Below are 23,442 nucleotides of genomic sequence, written 5' to 3'. Positions count from 1 at the left end.
TTTATTCAAGAAAGGTTTATTGAAACTCAATAACAGGAAGAATCGCAAACAACAGGAAGAATATTGAGGGGAAAAAAGACAAAGTTTACATAATGGATGTACTGAAAATACGATAACATTACAATTTCCAATATGAACATCTGTCGCATGCGTAAAGTTCCTTACAAGTAACAAGAATAAAAAGATCAACATAACAACATGAAACAGAAACATTTGCTAATTGCAAAAAAGCATCTTGGCTGCGGTTTTTGAGTACTTATGATAGTGAACTGTATATATTCAATGATGACTATGGGGAAACCTTGTCAAAACATAGAGGCCGGATAGTGCAAGGGTAGGTGCATTTGGGCAAGGAACCCTTAGAAAACAATCGGGCACACCGAGGCATCGTGGATCTGTCTACATGTGTGGAGGTACATTTTGTAGATGGTAGGAAGCCATTCACACAAGCAACCATTTGGGATAAGGAAGGCACAAAGGGTACTCCTAGTTATTAACTCATAGGATATTTTTTTGCTTTAGTTTTGCTTATGTGTGACACATTTATTATTCTATCACAGGGGGTTGATAAATTTGGCTTACATAAGTAAAAACCAATAAATCCCTTTTGAATAGCATTTTTTTTTTAAGCACACATAAGCAAAAACCAATAAAGGACGTCAGAACACCAATTTGCAGCTTTGAAAAAAATGTGTGATATATATGTGTTTATTAAAATTTTTTACCACTTTTTCCCCCCTAAATGTACTAATTTTATTTTCCTTCTCATTTCAGATGGGTGTATCCTGTGGATTACTTTAGATTTGGAGGAGGAAAGTGACCAGCATTTTTTTGGTTAATGTCAATAAAATGGAATGGTTAATGAGGGCTTTTGGGGGAGTGTTTTTTTGGAATAAATTTTTTTTAAACGTTTTGTGTTTGTTTGTTTTTTTATGTACTTGACAGGCTTAGTAGTGGAAGCTGTCTTAAAGACAGAGTCCATTACTAAACCAGGCTTAGCGTTAGCCACAAAAACTGCTAGCGCTAACCCCCAATTATCACCCCAGTACTCACCTCCACAGGGGTGCCAGGAGGAGTCGGTACCAATGGGCCCGGAGCGTCAAAAATGACGCTCCTGGGCCTAGGCAATAACAGGCTGGTGTTATTTAGACTGGGGAGGGCCAGTAACAATGGTCCTTGCCCACCCTGGTAATGTCAGGCTGTTGCTACTTGGTTGGTATTTGGCTGAGAATAAAAATTGGGGGAACCTTATGCTTTTTTTTTTGCATAAATAATTATTTATTAAAAAAAAAAGCATAGGGTTTCCCCTGTTTTTATTCGCAGCCAAATACCAACCAAGCAGCAACAGCCTGGCGTTACCAGGGTGGGCAAGGACCATTGTTACTGACCCTCCCCAGCCTAAATAACGCCAGCCTCATACCACCTAGTTCGAGGAGCACTTTTTTTGACGCTCTGGGCCTGTTGGTACCGGCTCTTCCCGACACCCCTGTGGCGGTGGGTACCGGGGTAATAATTAGGGGTTAGTGCTATCTGTTTTGAGAGCTAACGCTAAGCTCTGGTTTACTAAGCCTGTCAAGTAAATAAAAAAACACAACACGATTAAAAAAATTTATTCCAAAAAACACTCCCCAAAAGCCTCAATCAACCTTTTTATTAACATTAAACAGATTTTAAAAAAAAAAACGCTGGTCATCGACGCAGTCCACCGATTCCACAGTAGTCCACAGAATACATGGATCTGAAATTAGAAAAAAAACAAAAACAAGAGAAATAGGTTAATAAATTTATTGTCATCCGCCCGTGCATCTCCCGTGCCGCACGACTACAACTCCCAGCATGCCCTTACAATAAAGACATGCTGGACGTTGTAGTCATGTTGTGTGGGAAATGTGCGGGCGAGTGACAAGCTTGTCACCTACCCCCCGCTGTACAACTACAACTCCCAGCATGCCCTTACAGTAAGGACATGCTGGGAATTGTAGTTGTCTGGCAGGGGGCAGGTGACAAGCTTGTCACCCGCCCCCCCCCCCCCCCCCCCCCACACACACACAACTCCCAGCATGCCCTTACAGTAAGGACATGCTGGGAGTTGTAGTTGTGCAGCACGGGGCAGGTTCCCCACAACTACAACTCCCAGCATGCCCTTACTGTAATGGCATGCTGGGAGTTGTAGTCGTGCAAGCCAGGGAAGTGAGCGCTAATGCGCTCCACACCCTGGCTGGCAGTGATCAGAAAATCACTGTCATTTCATATTTCCAGCCAGGTCCCATGACATGGGACCCAGCAGGAAATTTGAAATGACACTAAACTCATCTGAAATGACACTGCTCCTTACCATTATATTGCAGCTGCCCGGGACTCCTGCAGCCGGGCCGGGAGATGTGCAGGAGCTGTCCCTGCCATCTCACAGCGTGTACCGCAGTGCTGAGGGATGGCAGGGATGGCTCCTACACATCTCCCCGCCCGGCTGCGGGAGTCTGCAGAGTTATGTCAGCACGGGCTCCTTACCACGGCGCTGCGGGGATAATAATACATGATGGAGTCCCGAGCAGCTGCAGTGAGGCCAGCCCGGGCTCCTTTTAACATATAACGGAGCTGCTGAGTTTTTAGGCCCTACTGTAAGATCAAATTACCCACCGGGTCCCGTTATTGGCTGCTCGGTCCTGGCCAATCACGGGACCCAGCGGGAAATATGAAATTACAGTAGGGAATATAGAAACTCTGCGGCACTGAGGTATGTTAAAAGGATCCCGGGCTGTCATCACTCTGCAGTCACCGGGCTCCGTCTGTTTCTAACCCTGCTACCCTAACATAATGACGGGGACACTGCTTTACATTCCCCCCACCACCTTGTCTCCCACCCGCGCCGTACATCTCCTGCCCCTACCTGCTACAAGACTACAACTCCCAGCATGCCCTCACTGTAAGGGCATGCTGGGATTGTAGTCTTGCAACAGGCAGCAGACAGATGGGAGATGTGCAGCGTGGGCGGGTGGGAGACAAGGGGGTGTGTGTGCAAAGCAGTGTTCCCGTCATTAACCCCTTAAGGACCCAGCCCATTTTCACCTTAAGGACCCGGGCATTTTTTGCACATCTGGTCACTTTAAGCATTAATAACTCTGGGATGCTTTTATTTTTCATTCTAATTCCGAGATAGTTTTTTCGTGACATATTCTACTTTATGTTAATGGTAAATTTTCGTTGATACTTGGTGAAAAATTCCAAAATTTGATGAAAAAATTGAAAATGTTGCATTTTTTTTTTTTACTTTGAAGCTCTCTGCTTATAAGGAAAATGGACATTCCAAATAAATAATAAATTGATTCATATATACAATATGTCTACTTTATGTTTGCATCATAAAGTTGACATGTTTTTACTTTTGGAAGACATCAGAGGGCTTCAAATTTCAGCAGCAATTTTCACATTTTTCGAAAAATTTTCAAAATCAGAATTTTTCCAGGGACCAGTTCAGTTTTGAAGTGGATTTGAAGGGTCTTCATGTTAGAAATACCCCATAAAATACCCCATTATAAAAACTGCACCCCTCAAAGTATTCAAAATGACATTCAGTAAGTGTGTTAACCCTTTAGGTGTTTCACAAAAATAGCAGCAAAGTGAAGGAGAAAATTCAAAATCTTAATTTTTTACACTTTACACACATGTTCTTGTAGACCCAGTTTTTGAATATTTACAATAGGTAAAAGGAGAGAAATCTTCCTAAAATGTGTAACCCAATTTCTCTTGAGTAAGGAAATACCTCATATGTGGAAACTAAACCGCTCAAGGAATGTAACAAGGGGTCCAGTGAGCCTTAACACCCCACAGGTGTTTGACGACTTTTCGTTAAAATTTTATGTGTAACTGATTATTTTCTTTTTTCACTAAAGGGTTTTCCCCTAAATTTTACATGTTTACAAGGGGTAATAGGAGAAAATGCCCCCCAAAATTTGTAACCCCATCTCTTCTTAGTATGAAATACCCCATGTGTGGACGTCAAGTACACTGCTGGCGCACTACAATGCTCAGAAGGGAAGGAGTCACATTTGGCTTTTGGAAAGCAAATTTTGCTGAAATGGTTTTAGGGGGGCATGTCGCATTTAGGAAGCCCCTATGGTGACGGAATAGCAAAAAAAAACTCCCTCAAGGAACGTAACAAGGGGAATAGTAAGCCTTAACACCCCACAGGTGTTTGACGACTTTGGATGTGGAATTGAATTTTATTTTCACTAAAATGCAGTTTTCCCCCCAAATTTTAAATTTTTACAAGGGGTAATAGGAGAAAATGCCCCCCAAAATTTGTAACCCCATCTCTTCTGAGTATGGATGTCAAGTGCTCTGCGGGTGTACTAAAATGCTCAGAAGATAAGGCATCACATTTGCAAATTTTGCTGAAATGGGGGTGTGGGGGTGGGAGGGGTCATGTCGCACCTATGGTGCCAGAACAGCATAAAGAAAAAAACACATGGCATAGTACAGTGACCCTTAGCACCCCACAGGTGTTTGATAAATGTTCATTAAATTGGGATGTGAAAAAGGAAAATTTTTTATTTTTACACAAAAATGTTGGGGTTTCCCCAAATTTTTCATTTTCACAAGTGGTAACAGGAGAAAATATCACCGTAAATTTGTAAATGCATTTCTTTGTTGTAAGGACATACCTCATATCTGGACGTAAACTGCTCAGCGGGTGCACACCAGGTCAGGGGCCTTGAGCATTTACATAGCTGCCTATGGAGCCAGAACAGCGGGACCCCCCTCAAGGAGCGTTACATGGGGTACACTAAGTTACAAAAGTGGGGTATAGTGGGACGTAAAATGATAAAACAGGTTATGTTACCAGAATGATGACCCAGAGCAAAGCCAAAACTAAAAAATATGCCCACCCCAAACCCTATGCTCTGAATCCTCATTCTGGGAATGTGATGTGTGTGGTCGCTCCTAACCTGTTGTCTAAAATGCGCACACCGCTCAGGTGGAGAGAGAGCCCTGCATATTTGAGGCAACATAAAATAGTCCCCGATGATAATGACTCAGTGACCCATTTTTGGAAAAAATACCCCCAGAGGTCTTATCAGGTTTTTTTTTTTGATGAAAGGTTTTTTGGGGGCAATTTAGTGGTTTTTGGGGTTAAAACTTGGAATGTACTCTGGACTTGGTACATTGGGGTCAAATTATGGGAAATTAAAATGAAAAGGGAAAATTTAGTACTGCATGGAAGTGTAATACTCCCTGAAGCAGTTTTTAATGCAGAGGCCCGGATGATCAGGGCAAGTGTCACACTGAGTGGTGGTGTCCTTCCGTATCCCCCTCTTGTGGCGCTTTTTCTGGGATCGTCCCTTCTTTCCAGTGTGGGGGACTTCACCTGGAAAGTGTTGGCCTGGGACGATCCTGGCACCTATAACTTCATTTTCTTGGAAATTCCGGCCTGCTCTTTCCCAGTCGCCAAAGATCAGGGCCCTTAGGACTTCTTCTTGGAACTGGAGTTCCCGTGTTGCCAGCGTGCTGGAACAGTACAAAAGAGTTGTACATGGCAACCTGTACCAAGTAGATCACAACTTTTTTGCGCCATAACCGGGTTTTCCGCATGACCATGTATGGCTCGAGGACTTGATCAGAAAGATCAACTCCCCCTACATACTGATTGTAGTCCAGAAGGGGGGAAGGAATTTTATTTGTTACTTTTTTTTTCCAACCTCCTACCAGTCCCTGCAGACAAACTCACCCTGAACTAATGGACACTTCTTCAGCCCCGAGGGGCACAGATCTTTGCAGAGGGAGAGGGGGGTGTGTGTCCCTGGCTCTCTCTCTCAGCTCTGCCCGCTGACTGAACTCTGTGGGCAAGCAGAGCTGAGAGAGGGGGACATTAACCCCTCCTCTGCCGGCTGCTATTGGTCTGATGATCATCCGACTGATAGCAGCACTCCTGGGGGGGGGGGGGGGGGTGACGGGATCGCCACCTCCCCTAGCTACAGGAGGTGATTGGCGGTGTATAGTACACTGCCGATCCCCTTCTAACTCTGGGTCATCGGGTCACACATGGCCCGTATGCCCAGAATCGCTGCAAATCTGCTGCCTGGGAAATCAGTCCCTTAAGTACAGAGCAGGAGAAAATTCCCATAGCAAACATATGCTGCTCTGGACAGTTCCTAAAATGGACAGCAGAGGTCAGCAGAGAGCACTGTGGTCATGACATCAGAGAAATCTAAAAAGTAAAGCATTTCCTCTGTAGTATATAGCCCCTAAAAAGTACTGGAAGGATTAAGATTTTTTAATAGAAGTAATTTACAAATCTGTTTCTGGCAGCAGTTGATTTAAAAAAAAAAAAAAAAAGTTTTCCATGGGAGTACCCCTTTAAGGCTAAAATTCTTCACTTTATTGGTTCTTCAAGACAGCAATACAAAAAAATGCTCTCACTGAAATGAATAAAGAAACTGCACACATAACCTGCTGCAAGATTCATTGAGTTAGAGAACTGCTCATGTGGTCCAGGGCAGGATCGGGAAGGCACTGATAACTAGCAGACTATATATATATATATATATATATATATATATATATATATATATATTACACTGTTAGCCTGGTGCTAACAAATGGTGCTGTAAATGGACACATTATAAAGATGTGGTCTATATTTGTTGATTGACAAAAAAAATATTTTCTTCTAAAAATAATAAACACTGTAATCTTTGGATACTGCTAAAATTTGTTTGAGTGGTAAACAAAAAAATTGACCATTTTACAGGAAAAACATATTATAGAAAAACAGTCACCCTGACCTGCAGTTCTAATAATTTTTTGCTGGACCTAGTCCATATGCACCATTGTTGGCTTTCAATTGCGCTAATTTGTTATCTGATATTACACTCCAGTACCCAAGGGCAGTAAGGGGCCCTCCAATAATTTTATCATCCAAACCCCAGGGCCGTAGCCTGGGGTAAAATACCCCTAATTAGAAAACCTCTAAAACATAACCTTTATTGTGTAGTTACAACTAAAACATATTTTCCCAGAAAGAATATAATTAAAACTGATGACAGAGTGGATCAAAAATCAAGAGTAACTGTATCAGGGAGTTTACACTTTATTAACTGTAATTTGCGGCAACTGCAGGGCCGTTGACTACAGTTAATAGAGTGTAAACTCCTTGATGCAGTTACTCTTGATTTTTGATCCGTTCTGTCATCAGTTTTAATTATATTCTTTCTGGGAAAATACTTTTTAGTTGTAACAAAGCAATAAAGGTTACATTTTAGGGGTTGTCTAATTAGGGGTGTTTTACCCTGGACTATGGCCCTGGGATTTGATTGATAAGAATTTGTTATCTGCAGATCATCTTCAAAATACTTAGATATGCAGTAGATATTGCAAATCCTGACTAGGTGAACATACCCTTAGTTATAGATCTGAATGTGTCTTTTTTTTCTTTTGCATTGTTTATACAGATAATATATACTTTATTTTGTTACAGCCTAAGTGGAAATAGAATCTGCTTGAATGGAATTATGTCCCTAGCTGAGTCTTTGTCTACAGTGAAGAACCTAACTGATGTCACTATTAGGCAAGTTCATTAAATATTATTACCTTTTCTCTCTTTAATATTGCAATCAAACAACTCTAAAAAAAATATTTATGCTCTGACTGTAGATTTGGAACTCAACAGAAAGTGCTGCTAACATTTCAAGATGCCAGAAGGTAGGTTATATAGAGCGCAGCCACAGAATAATGGGCTAAAATACAATGGAACGAGTGGTGTCAGGTTTTACATTTGACATTTATGTAGCATGCTATGACATGACAACAGTTGGCACTGGGCAGTAGATGAAAAAAAATCACTGATACCATGGTGATATGCCTTGTTTATTCTGACAAACCTTTTTTTGGTATATAATAGAATCAGCTGTAGCCAGGGCCGGATTAACGTAGGGGCGGATGGAGCGGCAGGCCCAGGCCCCTGCGTTAAAATAGGCCAGGTGGCCCGCACAAACAGCCCGCACAGACCGACTGGCGCCTGCGACAACAATGTTAACAGCATAGGCGTGCGCACGGTTGTGCCTGGGCACAACCTAATCAAGCCTCAAACTCCCGGCCTGCGGGCCATTTGCGGCCCGCAGAACGAACGTTTGTGGCCCGCACCAGGTATATGTAATTCGTATTGCCCGACACCCGGGACATGCAGTTCCGGGCGCCGGGCAGGTAACTTCCTCAGGCATTTAACCCTGCTACAGGAGAGCAGCGCTAAATGCCGGAAGACTTCACTTACCCTGCCCTCCTCCGCGTCTCTGGTTGGCCGAGGGACATCGTGCATGTGACGTCCCTCCGCAGACCCGCGCAGGACGTCAGTGACGTCACTCGTCAGGCCGCCGCCAGTGAGGAGAAGCGCAGCACAGGACAGGTAAGTGTGTCTATATGTGTGTGTATGTTTGTGTGTCTGTCTGTGTGTCTATGGGTGTGTATATGTGGGGAAGACGACAATGCTACCTAATGTGGGGAGCCTGCTACTACCTAATGTGAGGAACCTGCTACTACCTAATGTGGGGAACCTGCAACTACCTAATGTGGGGAACCTGCTACTACCTAATGTGGGGAACCTGCTACTACCTAATGTGGGGAACCTGCTTCTACCTAATGTGGGGAACCTGTTACCACCTGATGTGGCGAAACTGCTACTACCTAATGTGGGGAAACTGCTACTACCTAATGTGGGGGACCTGCTACTACCTTATGTGGGGAACCTGCTACTACCTAATATGGGGAACCTGCTACTACCTAATGTGGGGAACCTGCTACTACCTAATGTGGGGAACCTGCTATTACCTAATGTGGGGAGCCTGCTACTACCTAATGTGGGGAGCCTGCTACTACCTAATGTGGGGAAACTGCTACTACCTAATGTGGGGGACCTGCTAATACCTAATGTGGGGAGCCTGCTACTACCTAATGTGGGGAACCTGCTACTACCTAATGTGGGGAAAATGCTACTACCTAATGTGGGGAACATGCTACCTACCTAATGTGGGGAACATGCTACCTATCCTGGTAATTTATTGTGCATAAAACATGTGACACAAATTGCTTTGTGTTGCGTTTTCATTTTATATACTTTGATAAAAAAGGCCCATCACAATCTTCAGCAGCAGGCCCGTAATGCTCTTAATCCGGCTCTGGCTGTAGCCAACAAACTGGAAGTGACATGTAGGGGCCCAATTGCACATTGCAATAGAGAGAGGAGCACAATGACATGACCTGATTTTCCCTTCCTTGTTTGGTAACACTGCAGCAAGCGTGGAGGGATGGGCCCAAGTATGTCTGCCACTATGATGTTTACCCCAATAAATATTGCAGTACTTCATCATATCAAAATGTGGTGGCCCAGAACAGGAGTTGTTAACCCGTACTCTTCCTCCCCTGTCAGGTAGCCTCCCTGCAGTGTCCCCTGAGCCCCCCCTTACACCCGTCCCCTCATGTACAGGGTGGGCCATTTATATGAATACACCTTAATAAAATGGGAATGATTGGTGAAATTAACTACCTGTTTGTGGCACATTAGTATATGTAAGGGGGGAAACTTTTCAAGATGGGTGGTGACCATGGTGGCCATTTTGAAGTTGGGAATTTCACAAGAAAAACAATGATGCGCTTTGTTTTAACGTAACTTTATTCTTTCATGAGTTATTTATACGTTTCTGACCACTTATAAAATGTGTTCAATGTGCTGCCCATTGTGTTGGATTGTCAATGCAACCCTCTTCTCCCACTCTTCACACACTGTTAGCAACACCGCAGGAGAAATGCTAGTACAGGCTTCCAGTATCCGTAGTTTCAGTTGCTGCACATCTCGTATCTTCACAGCATAGACAATTGCCTTCAGATGACCCCAAAGATAAAAGTCTAAGGGGGTCAGATCTGGAGACCTTGGGGGCCATTCAACTGGCCCATGATGACCAATCCACTTTCCAGGAAACTATTCATCTAGGAATGCTTGGACCTGACACCCATAATGTGGTGGTGCACCATCTTGCTGGAAAAACTCAGGGAACGTGCCAGCTTCAGTGCATAAAGAGGGAAACACATCATCATGTAGCAATTTCACATATCCAGTGGCCTTGAGGTTTCCATTGATGAAGAATGGCCCCACTATCTTTGGACCCCATATACCACACCATACCATCAATTTTTGTGTTTCAACAGTCTTGGAGGGATCTATCCAATGTGGGTTAGTGTCAGACCAATAGCGGTGGTTTTGTTTGTTAACTTCACCATACACATAAAAGTTTGCCTCATCACTGAACAAAATCTTCTGCGTAAACTGAGGGTCCTGTTCCAATTTTTGTTTTGATGCCGATGTGGAACTGTAAAGACCCGCGCCTTGTTGCTGGGGGAGTGGAAGTCAGCGCTGCACCGCTGATGCACTTCCGGCCTCTGGCAATTTTCCCGGAGCCCTGCATAAATGGAGCAATGCCGCCGGATCCTCTCTGTTTGCCGGAAGTCTGCAAATGGAGCAACATGGCGGAACAGGCAAGCACAAGGTCGGAGAGTCCTAAGATGGCGCCGGAGGCCCGGAAAGTCGCTGCGGCGCAAATGTTTCAGGAGCTGGCAGATTGTCTACAGCGCATCTCAATTGGGGCTGAAGAGGCCTGCTACCAAGTCCTGCTGCCCCAGGATGATGGAGACTGGCCAGCAACCCCGGCAGAGGAAATGCCAGCATTTTCCCGAGGATCATCACTGGTGAGGCTGTCCCCTCACCACCTGACCTAGGGATCCTGGGCCGAAATCCATACAGAGGAGTCAGAAGTGAGTACCCTGGCTGAGGCCGCTTTCTCTACCGCTCCTTCTACCCCTAGCCCAGAGCAAACCCCCCCCCCCAGGTCCAGAAGTCTGCAGTACGTCCCCGGTCAGCACCACCATTACTGAGCCTACCCTATCGCGGGCAAACTGGAATACCAGTGTCTCTTTTTTCATACTTATTTTTAATACAGATTAACAAAACAAGAATTTAACCTCCCCCATCCCCCTTACCCACAACACCGTCCACCCCCCCCCCCCCCTTTAACGTCCTGGGGCCTAGGGGAAATTCACCTTCTTACTATCAGCAATCTAGCATAAAAGAGATATCTGGTTACCTTATGTCTATTTTATTTTCTTTCACCCTGATTTTCCCCTTTTCCACCAAGGATGGCCATTTTAGGGCATATCTTAATCTCCCCTCCCACTTTTCTACCAATTTCCATGTATACATCATTCCAATATTTTCTAATTTCAGTGCACCCCCACCGCATATGGTATAAATCGTCATCCTGCTCCCCACACCTTGGACAACTGGAGTCCAATTGTTTCCCCATTTTGTGTAGTGTCTTAGGGCAATAATAGATTGTATGTAGGATCCATACTTGTGTTAACCTGTGATTACTATTAAATGAGCACCTATTTACGTTCCTGTAAATCCTCCCCCATTCCTCTTCTCCGATCTCCCCTAAGTCTCTATTCCACTTTTCTTTACCTTTGAATATTGTCTTTTTTGTTGTCTTTACTACCAGGTGTTTATATAAATTTGCTACTATTTTTTTCTTTCCTATTTTGTTATTAACAATTTTTTCTAGTAGACCCCTGGGAGTCTCTTCACTGAACATCTCTTCTATATTCTTTAATGATCCTAGTTTATAGAATTCCTCTATCTTTTTATTATGCCATATCATAGATATTTCCAAACTATGTTGGACTCCCTCAATCTTTTGAAGCCTTGCCCAGGTCTTGATCAAACAATCCACCCCTGGGTTTTTCCTGTACTCCCCCACTTCCATTACACCAGATTCCAAAATTTCAAATATATTTTTTAACTTCCCTTGGAAACCTTCGAATACATATCTCAACAATCCATCATTCCACCAATCAATAAACCACCATCATTCCACCAATCAATAATTTGCTTAAATATTTGATCTCCAAACCATATGGGAGTCCCACAGAACAAATATAGCAGTTTCGGAATTATTATAGCTTTTATAAGCACTATTTTATCTGTTTTAGAAATTGTTAGCTTATTCCAGGCCATAGACTTCCTTTCCACTTCCCTAATTACAGGGAAAGTATTTAATTGGGGGAACTCCTGTACACTCTTTGATATCTGTATCCCCAGGTATAAAAATTTTTTATTCTCTTTTAAAATTCTGGGATTCATATTTTTTAACTTCCCTTTAAGATCTCCAGTGCTTCCTCACAAATTAAACTAATGGGTGTTTATTTTTATTTCTGCCCTTCTATTGCTTTCCCTTAAAATTTTCACCAAAAGGGGGTTATGGTCGGATATACTTCGGTATAGATATTTAATTTCAACTATTTTTTGATTAAATGTGGACGTTCCTAACCCCAAGTCTATTCCTGAGAATATCTGATGGCTTTTGTTCCAACAGGAGAATACTTGATCGTCAGGGTTATGTACCATCCATAGATCTATTAATCCCAATTCCTGACTAATAATCGCCAATGGGGTTGGGCCCATTTTTGGGTTAGGTCTCCCTACCTTAAATCCATCAGCCCATTAAAGTGTCCTATTATCAAGGTAGGGAGATCACCTTTTCCTTTACAGAAATTGACAAATTCAACAATAATTTTAGTGGAGAACGGAGTAGGATTATACCGAAATGCCATCAAGTATTCAATTCCATCCCATTTTACCTGAATAAAAATAAATCTACCCTCCTTATCAATTCTAACTTCCCCCTCTTCCAATTTAACCCCCCTGTGTACAAGCAGTGGTACCCCCCTTGAGTATGACGAATACGTTGCATGATATTGATACCCCCACCCATTATTATACGCTATCCTTATTGTGTCCTTTGTAAAATGTGTCTCTGTCAAACATATTATCTCTGGCATATATTTCTTAATATAAGTTATTACCACTACTCTTTTAGCCCTCTCCCCTAATCCACGTATATTCCTTGTTATTATTCTGTTAACCATTCCTTTTTGTGTATTTTAGTGGTGTCTTCTCACAACTCATATCACATATTTACAGTGCATCAGACCAATTCTCAGTGTCTCTAAATACTATGTTAAGTGCCCTAAAAGTAGCTAGTTAGTAAAAGAAGAGAAAAAAAATGTATAAACATCAAAAAGGAGGGAAGGGAGAGGGAAAAAAAGAAAGAAGAGGAAAAAAAAATCCCCAACAGCACAAATGTATACTTTCCCGATAATGCCTTCCCTACTGCAGCCCCCCCTCACAACCCCCCCCCCCAGTGGTTCGAGTCCTTTTTTTTTTATTAGGACCCAAACCTCTAACCTATGTCTACCCCCCCCCAACGCCTCCGCCACTTAGTTATTTGAGTCCTTCATTGTCCATCCAATCCGAAGCTTCTTTTGGGGGCATCGAAAAACCAGGTCTTTTCTTTGTGCATCACCAGGAGTTTAGCAGGAAACATTAATCCATACTTAATTTCATTATTTTGAACTCTCTTTTTAACCTCAAAGTATGAGTCTTTTTATTTTTTTTATTTTTTATTTTTTTTGAGTCTTCACTGCGTAATCCAGATAAATAGAGACTTTTTGCATTATTAAATTGTAGACTCACCATAGTCCTTGTTTTTGTAGCTCAGTGTTTTAATAATGATGAGCCTTGTAGCAGATCCAGTTACAGCCTGTCATGTTGGTATTCTGTGGGCTCTTTCCACATTAAAAAAAGGGGACAGAAGTTCTTTCCCCACTATCTCAGTAATCCAAGTTTGAATAAAACCTGTCATATCATGTTTTCTTACCCCTCAGGGATACAGAGGATCCTCAAATTACACAGTCTTGACCTGTCTTCTAAGTCTGTTACTTAATTTCTTAGCCGCTGATTTTCTGTTTGCAGTATTTTCATCTCTTTCTTAAGATGTGCTACCTCATCCTCCACCACACTTATTCTCTCCTCTGCTTCTCCACATCTAGACCGAATATTACATAGGTAATTTCTAATAAGGGAGATTTCAGAACTGATAGTCCCAACTTGTTTACTAAGTCCCCCCCACTGAGGTATTACATTTCTCAATGGCTGACATAACTCCTGCAAGCATAGGGGGAGTCTCATCCACCTGTTTCTCTTCCTTTCCCCCCCCCCCATAATTTGTCTAGATTTTTCTGCCACAGGGCTTAAGTATTTATCCATTTTTTTGTCCTGTTTTCTCCTTTACTGGGCTAGTGGGATTTTTTTTAGGGGCCGTTATTTTCATCTTTCTCCCGACTATAGCTCTTTATCTGTAATATAGATTTCAAATGTATAGTTTCACAGACAGCTTCACTATTAGAGTCTTTATAGAAAGTACTTCCAGTCCTTATATGTTGCCTCGCTCTGTCTTCCAGTGCTTTAATATCCTTTTATAGGGTGGTCAGCGGACTGAGGTACTGAGGGTGGACCTTTTAGTCAAGGTAGCAGGGTAGCGGGTAAGGGTAAATAGCCTATTTATATTGATAGTTGTTACTACTATAGATTCCACACTCCACAGCTAGAAAGTCTTTCCCAGAAGATATTAATTCTCATTTAAGAAAGTATGTTTTTCCTTGTTTTGACCTTGTACAGCCCATCAGTACTTCAATGAGATCTAATATAGTGGGCCTGGACTGGGCGGGGAGTTTTGCTAGTTAATACACGGCTGTATGTCGCTTTCACTGGTCAGCTGGTAGAGGAGTTGCATTTTTTTAATGCATGTAGAGATGTTAATTCCAACACTTTTCAATCTCCAATAGATATTACTATAAGCCCCCCCAGTCAGTAGTTATTTACAATCTCTCCAGAGGATTATATATCTCACATACCGCCCAGTTAAAATATGGGTTACACAAGGTATTTTACTTTCTCGTATACAGCTTCAAGTCAAGTATAAAGACCAGCGGGTGGAGATAATTTAACTTCTTAAGGACGCAGGTCGTACCTGTACACGCTGCACTCGGTCCCGGTATATAATGCTGGGTCACTCCGGGTCGGTCCCTGCGGCTAATGAAAGCCGGGACCCTGGGCTAATAGCGTGCGGCACCGCAGTGTTCAAAGTTGATCGATGCATGTAAAATGAAAGTGAAAGCTTCCCGGCAGCTCAGTAGGGAGTAAACTGGAGAGAAAAATCCGGCGACGACGCTGCTCGGTCAGGTGAATTCACAAGGAGTCCAGATGTAAAGGGTATCAAAATTTATTAACACAAAATACAGTAGGACAGATTATTTACAAGACTCGTATCGGGAGTAAGTTCTCCCTTTTTCAATTGCGAGAAAATGGCTTGGTACTGGTAATCTGATGGGATGGTACCATGTACAGAAATATATACAGTTAAAATTGGCACCAAAGGCAAGGTCAAAGTTCACATGGGTGGTCACTTGTGTGAGTGGCACAAGGTGGAGAAAGATATTTTGCTGTAAATTTGATGTGGGAACCATGTATTGTAAATAAGGGCATATGGTGAAATAGATATTAAATAAATTGGTTTGGAAAATAGATCTTTTCGTGTTTCTTTATTAAGTTCAATATTTTTTCTCCACTGGAAATCTGAAGACTAGGCTTGGTTGATCTGCGACTGGGTTAGAGGTATTGGTGGTCCAGGTGTATATTGGTGGTCCAGGTGCCAGAGGATGCCCACCTTTCCTTCAAATAACGAGTGAACAATGAGATCGCGGGAGTGGATATGCATCATAGGCTGTATGCAGATGGGTACGGCATTTGGCTGCCTGTTCATTCATAGACCAATAGCGCCGCCGGACCGGAGTGACTTTATGCAGTGTGTAGGGCAATATAGAGGCGACCAATCAGGAGGCTAGAAGAGCGGACGTACAGCCAATCAAAGAGTGTTCTTAGCAGCGTAGTGGAGAAGGTGCGCGGCAGTTCATATTTTGAAAGGATAGAACCAATCGGCATCTTCCTCTAGTGCAACAGTGATAGGCTGGGAAGGTATCTGCTAGGGTCCAATCAGGTGGAGGCCTATCTCTCAATGGAAGGGAATGAGAAAATACATATATGGTGTAGGTATGTCTATGATAAGTGGTACCATGATGTGCATATAGCCAATCAGGAGACTTGCTGTAGATATATCAAGTAAGCAGGTCAACAAATGAGAAGACTGTTTAACTTGTTTAGGGATATAGGGGGAGATTTATCAAGAGTGGTGTAGGTGAACGTCTTTTTACCCCATTAATTCATGTGGAGGAAACTGTGTACCTGCACCAAATGTACTATACGGTGCAGGACAAGTGATAAATCTGGTGCTGATCACATTTCTTACTTCAGTACTCTACTTTGTATGGTGATTCCTCTGCGACTTTTTGTGCAACTTTTTATCCCATGCGACAAATTGTGTGACTTTTTAATAATGCTGTCAACAGTCAGTTTTGTAAGCCAAGTCAGGAATGGTGTAGATTTGCGCCTAACTGAGCGCAGTTGTGACAAAAGATGCAACAAACTGAAAAGTCGCATTTCATGAATTCCTGACTAGTGTTGAGCGGCATAGGCCATATTCAAATTCGCGAATATTCGCGAATATATGGACGAATATTCGTCATAGATTCGCGAATATTCGCGTTTTATTTTCGCATATGCAAATATTCGCGTTTGCGAAAATTAACATATGCGAAAATTTGCATATACAAAAACCTGTACAACCAAAAATTTGCATATGCGAAAATTCGCACACCAGTCTCACATAGTAGTATTAGAGCCTTCTTTACACTACACAAGCTGGAAGCAGAGAGGGGTGATCACTGTGATGTGTACTGTGAAAAAAAAAAAAACGAATATTCGTAATTACGAATATATAGTGCTATATTCGCGAATATTCGCAAATTTGCGAATATGCGATATTTGCGAATATGCGATATTCGCAAATAAAATTCGTATTGCGAATATTCGCGAGCAACACTATTCCTGACCACTGCATGATTTCAACTGAAATCATGACTTGGTATGTTCCTTTACAAAAACCTTCTACAGCAAAAGTCGCAATGAAAAGTCTCAAAACAGCATCTGAGACAAACTGTGAGACAAATGTACACAACAACAACCAGGGTAAAACCAATGATAAATTCCCCCCATACTGTGCAGACATTCAATTCTGACTCTTTTAAGCAACCATTGTATATCACTTCTGCAAAGAGTCCACATTTAGGAGTTTTTCCATAAGCTCCCATCAAACAACTACCGAACTCTACACATTTAGATTCCAATGAAGCAAGTCTGGAAAGCACAAGATGCCTTTAAATATTCATATATAGCTGCTTAACAAGTGGGAAATATCAGAGGGCATATCAGTACTATGGGGGGTATTATCCCCATACCCTCCAGAGCCTCTCACACTCCGGGGCTTCCACTTCACTTCAAACCCCCCCTCCCCCCAACACACACACTTCCTGACTCTTGCTCCACAGCTCCACCCCTCCACCTCTTCCAGCAGCTTCAGCTCCAATTCTGGCCTCAATCCCGGCACCCGCTCCCACTTTGGTCCTCTCTTGTACGCATCCGACACTGCCGCCGGGGCTCTGAAGTTGTTCCCCCTGGCGGTCGCAGCCTCCTCGGGCTTACTGCCTGCAATGGGCCGGCCCCATCAGCTCCGGACAAGCCAGAAGGTTAGCAGCGGTGATGGCGTGGGGGAGAGGAGGAGCCTCCTAGCCTCTCCTCATGATGTCACTTCCTCCAGCGCCGTCCTGAATGTTTGTTGGGAATCGAATACCAGTGTCTTTTATTCATGGCAATTTATATAGGAGGTATCTTGACGCGGTCAGGAGAAGCGTAGCCATTACCTCACTGCCAAAACTATTACCCGCCAGATATAGGGAATAATGATAATGCCTTGTACAAAGTTGTCAGTGTAACACATAGTCTAATTTAGTCAGTCTACATAATGTATTATATAAGCTAGTCACATGCTTGGTTAGGACTGTATCTAACATGTACATTTCCAGTCCATAATGTCAAGTATTTATATGTCTAAAATTTTTCCTGTCCAGGGTGCTCTTCTGGCCAGAGGGTTCCCCTGCAACTTAAGTAAAGCATGTAGAGAGACAGAAATGCTGTATATAAATGTAACAGTGGTGTGTTGTATGAAAATATGTATAGAGTTCTGGGGAGAAGTGGTTAGTACCGAAGGGCCCCAGTAGCTAAGGCATCAGGTAGAGAGCCTCAGGCAGTCTGATCCGACTCAAGTATATAAAAAGTATTGTAAATACAGTTACAAGGTTTATAAATTCCCAAATGATTATAAATGTATTCCAAATGAACATCTATGGAGGTTTTCACAAAAATGCTTCATGGACTCGTCTCGGTTCTTTTTATTCAGACTTGTGAAGGACATTCGATAATAATGCCCCAGGAACTGTCAGTCTAGGTCCCAGTGGCCACTGTTAGTCATCCGCCCTTGTTGACTGCATTTAACACCAGAGATGGACACTTTGAGTATCTGGTCATGCCCTTTGGCCTGTGCAACGCCCCTGCCGTCTTCCAAGACTTTGTTAATGAAATTTTTCGTGATCTCCTATATACCTGTGTTGTGGTTTACCTGGACAATATTCTGATTTTTTCTGCCAACTTAGAAGAACACCGCCAGCATGTCCGCATGGTTCTTCAGAGACTTCGGGACAATCAACTTTATGCCAAAATGGAGAAATGTCTTTTTGAATGTCAATCTCTTCCTTTCCTAGGATACTTGGTCTCTGGCCAGGGACTACAAATGGACCCGTTTTTTGGGGTTCGCCAATTATTACAGACAATTCATTCCACACTTCTCCACTATTGTGGCCCCTATCGTGGCTTTAACCAAGAAAAATGCCAATCCTAAGTCCTGGTCTCCCTAAGCGGAAGACGCATTTAAACATCTCAAGTCTGCCTTTTCTTCTGCTCCCGTGCTCTCCAGACCTGACCCATCTAAACCCTTTCTATTGGAGGTAGATGCCTCCTCTGTGGGAGCTGGAGCTGTCCTTCTACAAAAAAATTCTTCCGGGCATGCTGTTACTTGTGGTTTTTTTTCTAGGACCTTTTCTCCGGTGGAGAGAAACTACTCCATTGGTGATCGAGAACTACTGGCCATTAAATTGGCGCTTGAGGAATGAAGGCACCTGCTGGAGGGATCAAAATTTCCAGTTATCATATACACTGATCACAAGAATCTCTCCCATCTCCAGTCTGCCCAACGACTGAACCCTCGCCAGGCTAGGTGGTCGTTGTTCTTTGCCCGTTTTAACTTTGAAATCCATTTTCGCCCTGCTGACAAGAACATTAGGGCAGATGCCTTCTCTCGTTCTTCTGATGCCTCTGAAGTAGAGGTCTCTCCGCAACACATCATTACTCCGGACTGTCTGATCTCCACTTCTCCAGCTTCCATCAGGCAAACTCCTCCAGGGAAGACCTTCGTTTCTCCACGCCAGCGTCTCGGGATTCTCAAATGGGGACACTCCTCCCACCTCGCAGGCCATGCGGGCATCAAAAAATCCTTGCAACTCATCTCTCGATTTTATTGGTGGCCGACTCTGGAGACTGATGTTGTTGATTTCGTGCGGGCCTGTACTGTCTGTGCCCGGGATAAGACTCCTCGCCAGAAGCCTGCTGGTCTCCTTCATCCTCTGCCTGTTCCTGAACAGCCTTGGTCACAGATTGGTATGGACTTTATTACGGACTTGCCCTCATCCCGTGGCAACACAGTTGTTTGGGTGGTCGTTGATCGATTTTCCAAGATGGCACATTTTATTCCTCTTCCTGGTCTTCCTTCAGCGCCTCAGTTGGCAAAGCAATTTTTTGTACACATTTTTCGCTTTCACGGTTTGCCCACGCATATCGTCTCGGATAGAGGCGTCCAATTCGTGTCTAAATTCTGGAGGGCCCTCTGTGAACAGCTCAAGATCAAATTAAACTTCTCTTCTTCTTATCATCCCCAATCCAATGGGCAAGTAGAAAGAGTTAATCAGGTCCTGGGTGACTATTTACGGCATTTTGTTTCCTCCCGCCAGGATGACTGGGCAGATCTTCTACCATGGGCCGAATTCTCATACTACTTCAGAGTCTCCGAATCTTCTGCTAAATCCCCATTTTTCGTGGTGTACGGCCGTCACCCTCTTCCTCCCCTCCCTACTCCCTTGCCCTCTGGTTTGCCCGCTGTGGATGAAGTGACTCGTGATCTTTCCACCATATGGAAAGAAACCCAAAATTCTCTTTTACAGGCTTGAAAAGATTTGCTGATAAAAATAGAAGAACTCCCCCCATTTTTGCTCCCGGAGACAAGGTATGGCTCTCCGCTAAATATGTCCGCTTTCGTGTCCCCAGTTATAAACTGGGACCACGCTATCTTGGTCCTTTCAAAATCAAGTGCCAGATCAACCCTGTCTCTTACAAACTCCTTCTTCCTCCTTCTCTCCGTATTCCCAATGCCTTCCATGTCTCTCTCCTTAAACCACTCATCCTTAACTGCTTCTCTCCCAAAGTTGTTTCTCCCACTCCAGTTTCCGGATCTTCTGACGTCTTTTCTGTGAAGGAGATTCTAGCATCCAAGACGGTCAGAGGTAAAAGATTCTTCTTGGTTGACTGGGAGAATTGCGGCCCAGAGGAGAGATCCTGGGAACCTGAGGACAACATCCTGGACAAAAGTCTTATCCTCAGGTTCTCAGGCTCCAAAAAGAGGGGGAGACCCAAGGGGGGGGGGGTACTGTTACGCCGAGCGCTCCGGGTCCCCGCTCCTCCCCGGAGCGCTCGCAGCGTTCTCTCATTCGCAGCGCCCCGGTCAGACCTGCTGACCGGGTGCGCTGCGATATTACTCCCAGCCGGGATGCGATTCGCGATGCGGGACGCCCCCGCTCGCGATGCGCATCTCGGCTCCCGTACCTGACCCGTTCCCCGTCTGTGTTGTCCCGGCGCGCGCGGCCCCGCTCCTTAGGGCGCGCGCGCGCCGGGTCTCTGCGATTTAAAGGGCCGCTGCGCCACTGATTGGCGCAGCAGGCCTAATCAGTATTCTCACCTGTGCACTCCCTACTTATACCTCACTTCCCCTGCACTCCCTCGCCGGATCTTGTTGCCATTGTGCCAGTGAAAGCGTTCCCTTGTGTGTTCCTAGCCTGTGTTCCAGACCTCCTGCCGTTGCCCCTGACTACGATCCTTGCTGCCTGCCCTGACCTTCTGCTACGTCCGACCTTGCTCTTGTCTACTCCCTTGTACCGTGCTTATCTTCAGCAGTCAGAGAGGTTGAGCCGTTGCTGGTGGATACGACCTGGTTGCTACCGCCGCTGCAAGACCATCCCGCTTTGCGGCGGGCTCTGGTGAATACCAGTAGCAACTTAGAACCGGTCCAACAACACGGTCCATGCCAATCCCTCTCTGGCACAGAGGATCCACCTCCAGCCAGCCGAATCGTGACAGCCCTCCAGGACTGTACAACGAGGGCGGCTGTGCTTAAGAGGGGGAGTTTGTTGTGGCACAGTATGGAAGTTGTTACCCCGGTCGCTTGCTGCCCTGTCAGTGCCCCCTGGGCCCCCCCTTACACCCGTCCCCTCATGTACATATGTTTTGCCATTTGTTATGCTGTAAAGTGTGTAAAGAAGTGTTATACCTTTAAAGAAATGTTTCCATGTGATCTTCAGTTGTCATATGAGTTATCATGTGATTGTTACCCAAAAGGTATCAGTGACCAGGTGACTTAAGGGGGACCAATGGAATCCCACCAGAGTCTCCCCCATAAATGCCCTGAGAGGAGTCTCTTCTCTCTCTTTCTGCTATGCTGAGGTCCAATGCAGTAAAGCCTAAGAGTGTGTCTGGAGTCATAGGAGGCCTCAAGTCAAGTCTACAGCCACACGCTATAAGTCTATAAGTAAGCTAAAGTCACAGCTTAGTCTGTCTCCAGTCAAGTCAGGTCAGTCACTGTCATCTATTGTCAAGTCAACGTGGCCTGCACTAAATTGTCCAAAACCACTGCAAGTCCCCGCAAGCCCTTAAGGTCTCCGAAGTCACTGGTCACCTCCATGGGCCTGGCTACACTGTATTGACGGTACATCTGTCACTTAGTAAAGCTACCATTGTCCATAACTTGGCGTCAGAGTCATTATTGACCCCATGCCTAGCCCAGGATCCAGCAGTATACCTTTGGGTGGTATTGAGGATAAACCACGTCCTGGTGTCATGAATACAAGGGGTTAATGCCATCTGCCCCTAGGGTAATTTAATCTGCCCTGCATCTCACACCCCATACCACAAAAATATGACAGAAGAGGGTGTGGGCCTAGCTTCCATTGAATAAGGAAGTGTGCCCTGAGCTCCCACTTCATTCTAATTCCTAGCTCTCTGAAGAACTGTTGCTGACTTGTCTGTCTGTGGTGAGCCTGCAGTACCTGTGCACCTTCCTCCAATGCCCAACAGTGATTAGTGGACTCGCTTACTCACTTACAAGATCTTTTTCAGCCTATGTGCTGGGGGTCCATTGTTCCCATGCCTGCTGCTATGAGCCCTCAGTGACCTGTACAGCTCTCTATTAGGTCTCCCTGGGCTCTTTATCCATGTGTGTCTGACATTGCCTGGTGTCTTGCCCTGCAGTGGGATTTATTGCTGCTATAACCCAGGACACATGTCTCCTCTGAGGCACTGTGATGGATTATTAACCTTTGTGTGGAGCTCAGGTGGGCATTTTAAATCTGGTAGGAACAAGGAACACCTGGGAATCTGCTTCCCTATACCATCTTTATCTACCCTGCTATACACTTCTAGTGTTTCCTCTCTTGAAAATTAAGGTAACTACCCTACTGACACTATACTCTGTTAGCCTCTACCTTTACTCCTGCTTGTGTACACACTCTTTCTCTGGAGTCTGCTACTTGGCTCCAACTAGACAGTGTGCACAACTTGGCTCTGTTTCATGGATCGCAAGACCAATGCCTCTCAAACTCCTGTCTCTCTGCAACCATTAGTGGATTGGATAAGGCAAACTAACGATTGCTGAGGGAGACTCTACCAGTCTCTTGTCAATCTTGGACTTGTCAATCCAAACTTGACCTTAACTGTCTCCACCATGATATTGATCAGATCAGAGAGAAAAACGGCTGAAGCTGAGCTATACGGCGGATGTGACGTGGAGAACTCTGCTCACTCCTGTGCCATTACCCGCACTGTACAACAACAGGAATAGTCTATTAGGCCCAGTTGAAGATCTTATTCCTATCAAATATGTTCTCAAGCTATACTTACTATTATTATTTTATGTTAGGGGATCTCTGTTACTTAATTTCTTCTGTCTTTTGAAATAATATGGACATTTTTCCAAGGCAAACCTGCCTGTTAATAGCGGTAGCAGGGCCAATAGCTCTTCATGATCTATAGCTGCCTCAACTTCTGTTTTTTTATTTCACAGGAACGGATCTTTCCTGCACCAAAATGAAAACAGATCTGTATCTCCTCAACCTTCAAAGTTCTTCAGGTGAATAGAAATCATAGCGTAAAATCCCAAATCTCATTTAAGTAGT

At 44.1% G+C, this 23,442-nt stretch overlaps 1 protein-coding gene across 10 annotated transcripts in view; it reads left to right on the top strand.

The window, feature by feature from the left end:
• NLRC5 (NLR family CARD domain containing 5) overlaps window positions 1-23,442 on the top strand; it is a 247,515-nt gene that overhangs the window by 104,178 nt on the left and 119,895 nt on the right. For all 10 annotated transcript variants that reach the window (XM_056526173.1, XM_056526171.1, XM_056526178.1 and 7 more), the window contains 3 exons: window positions 7,475-7,564; window positions 7,651-7,698; window positions 23,331-23,396. In XM_056526173.1, coding sequence (XP_056382148.1) covers window positions 7,475-7,564; window positions 7,651-7,698; window positions 23,331-23,396 — 204 coding nt within the window. The remainder of the gene's footprint in view (window positions 1-7,474; window positions 7,565-7,650; window positions 7,699-23,330; window positions 23,397-23,442) is intronic.

Source organism: Hyla sarda, chromosome 6, assembly GCF_029499605.1.
Source record: "Hyla sarda isolate aHylSar1 chromosome 6, aHylSar1.hap1, whole genome shotgun sequence".
In the NCBI taxonomy this organism is placed as follows: Eukaryota; Metazoa; Chordata; class Amphibia; order Anura; family Hylidae; genus Hyla; species Hyla sarda.
This window is presented reverse-complemented; position numbering and strand designations above follow the sequence as displayed.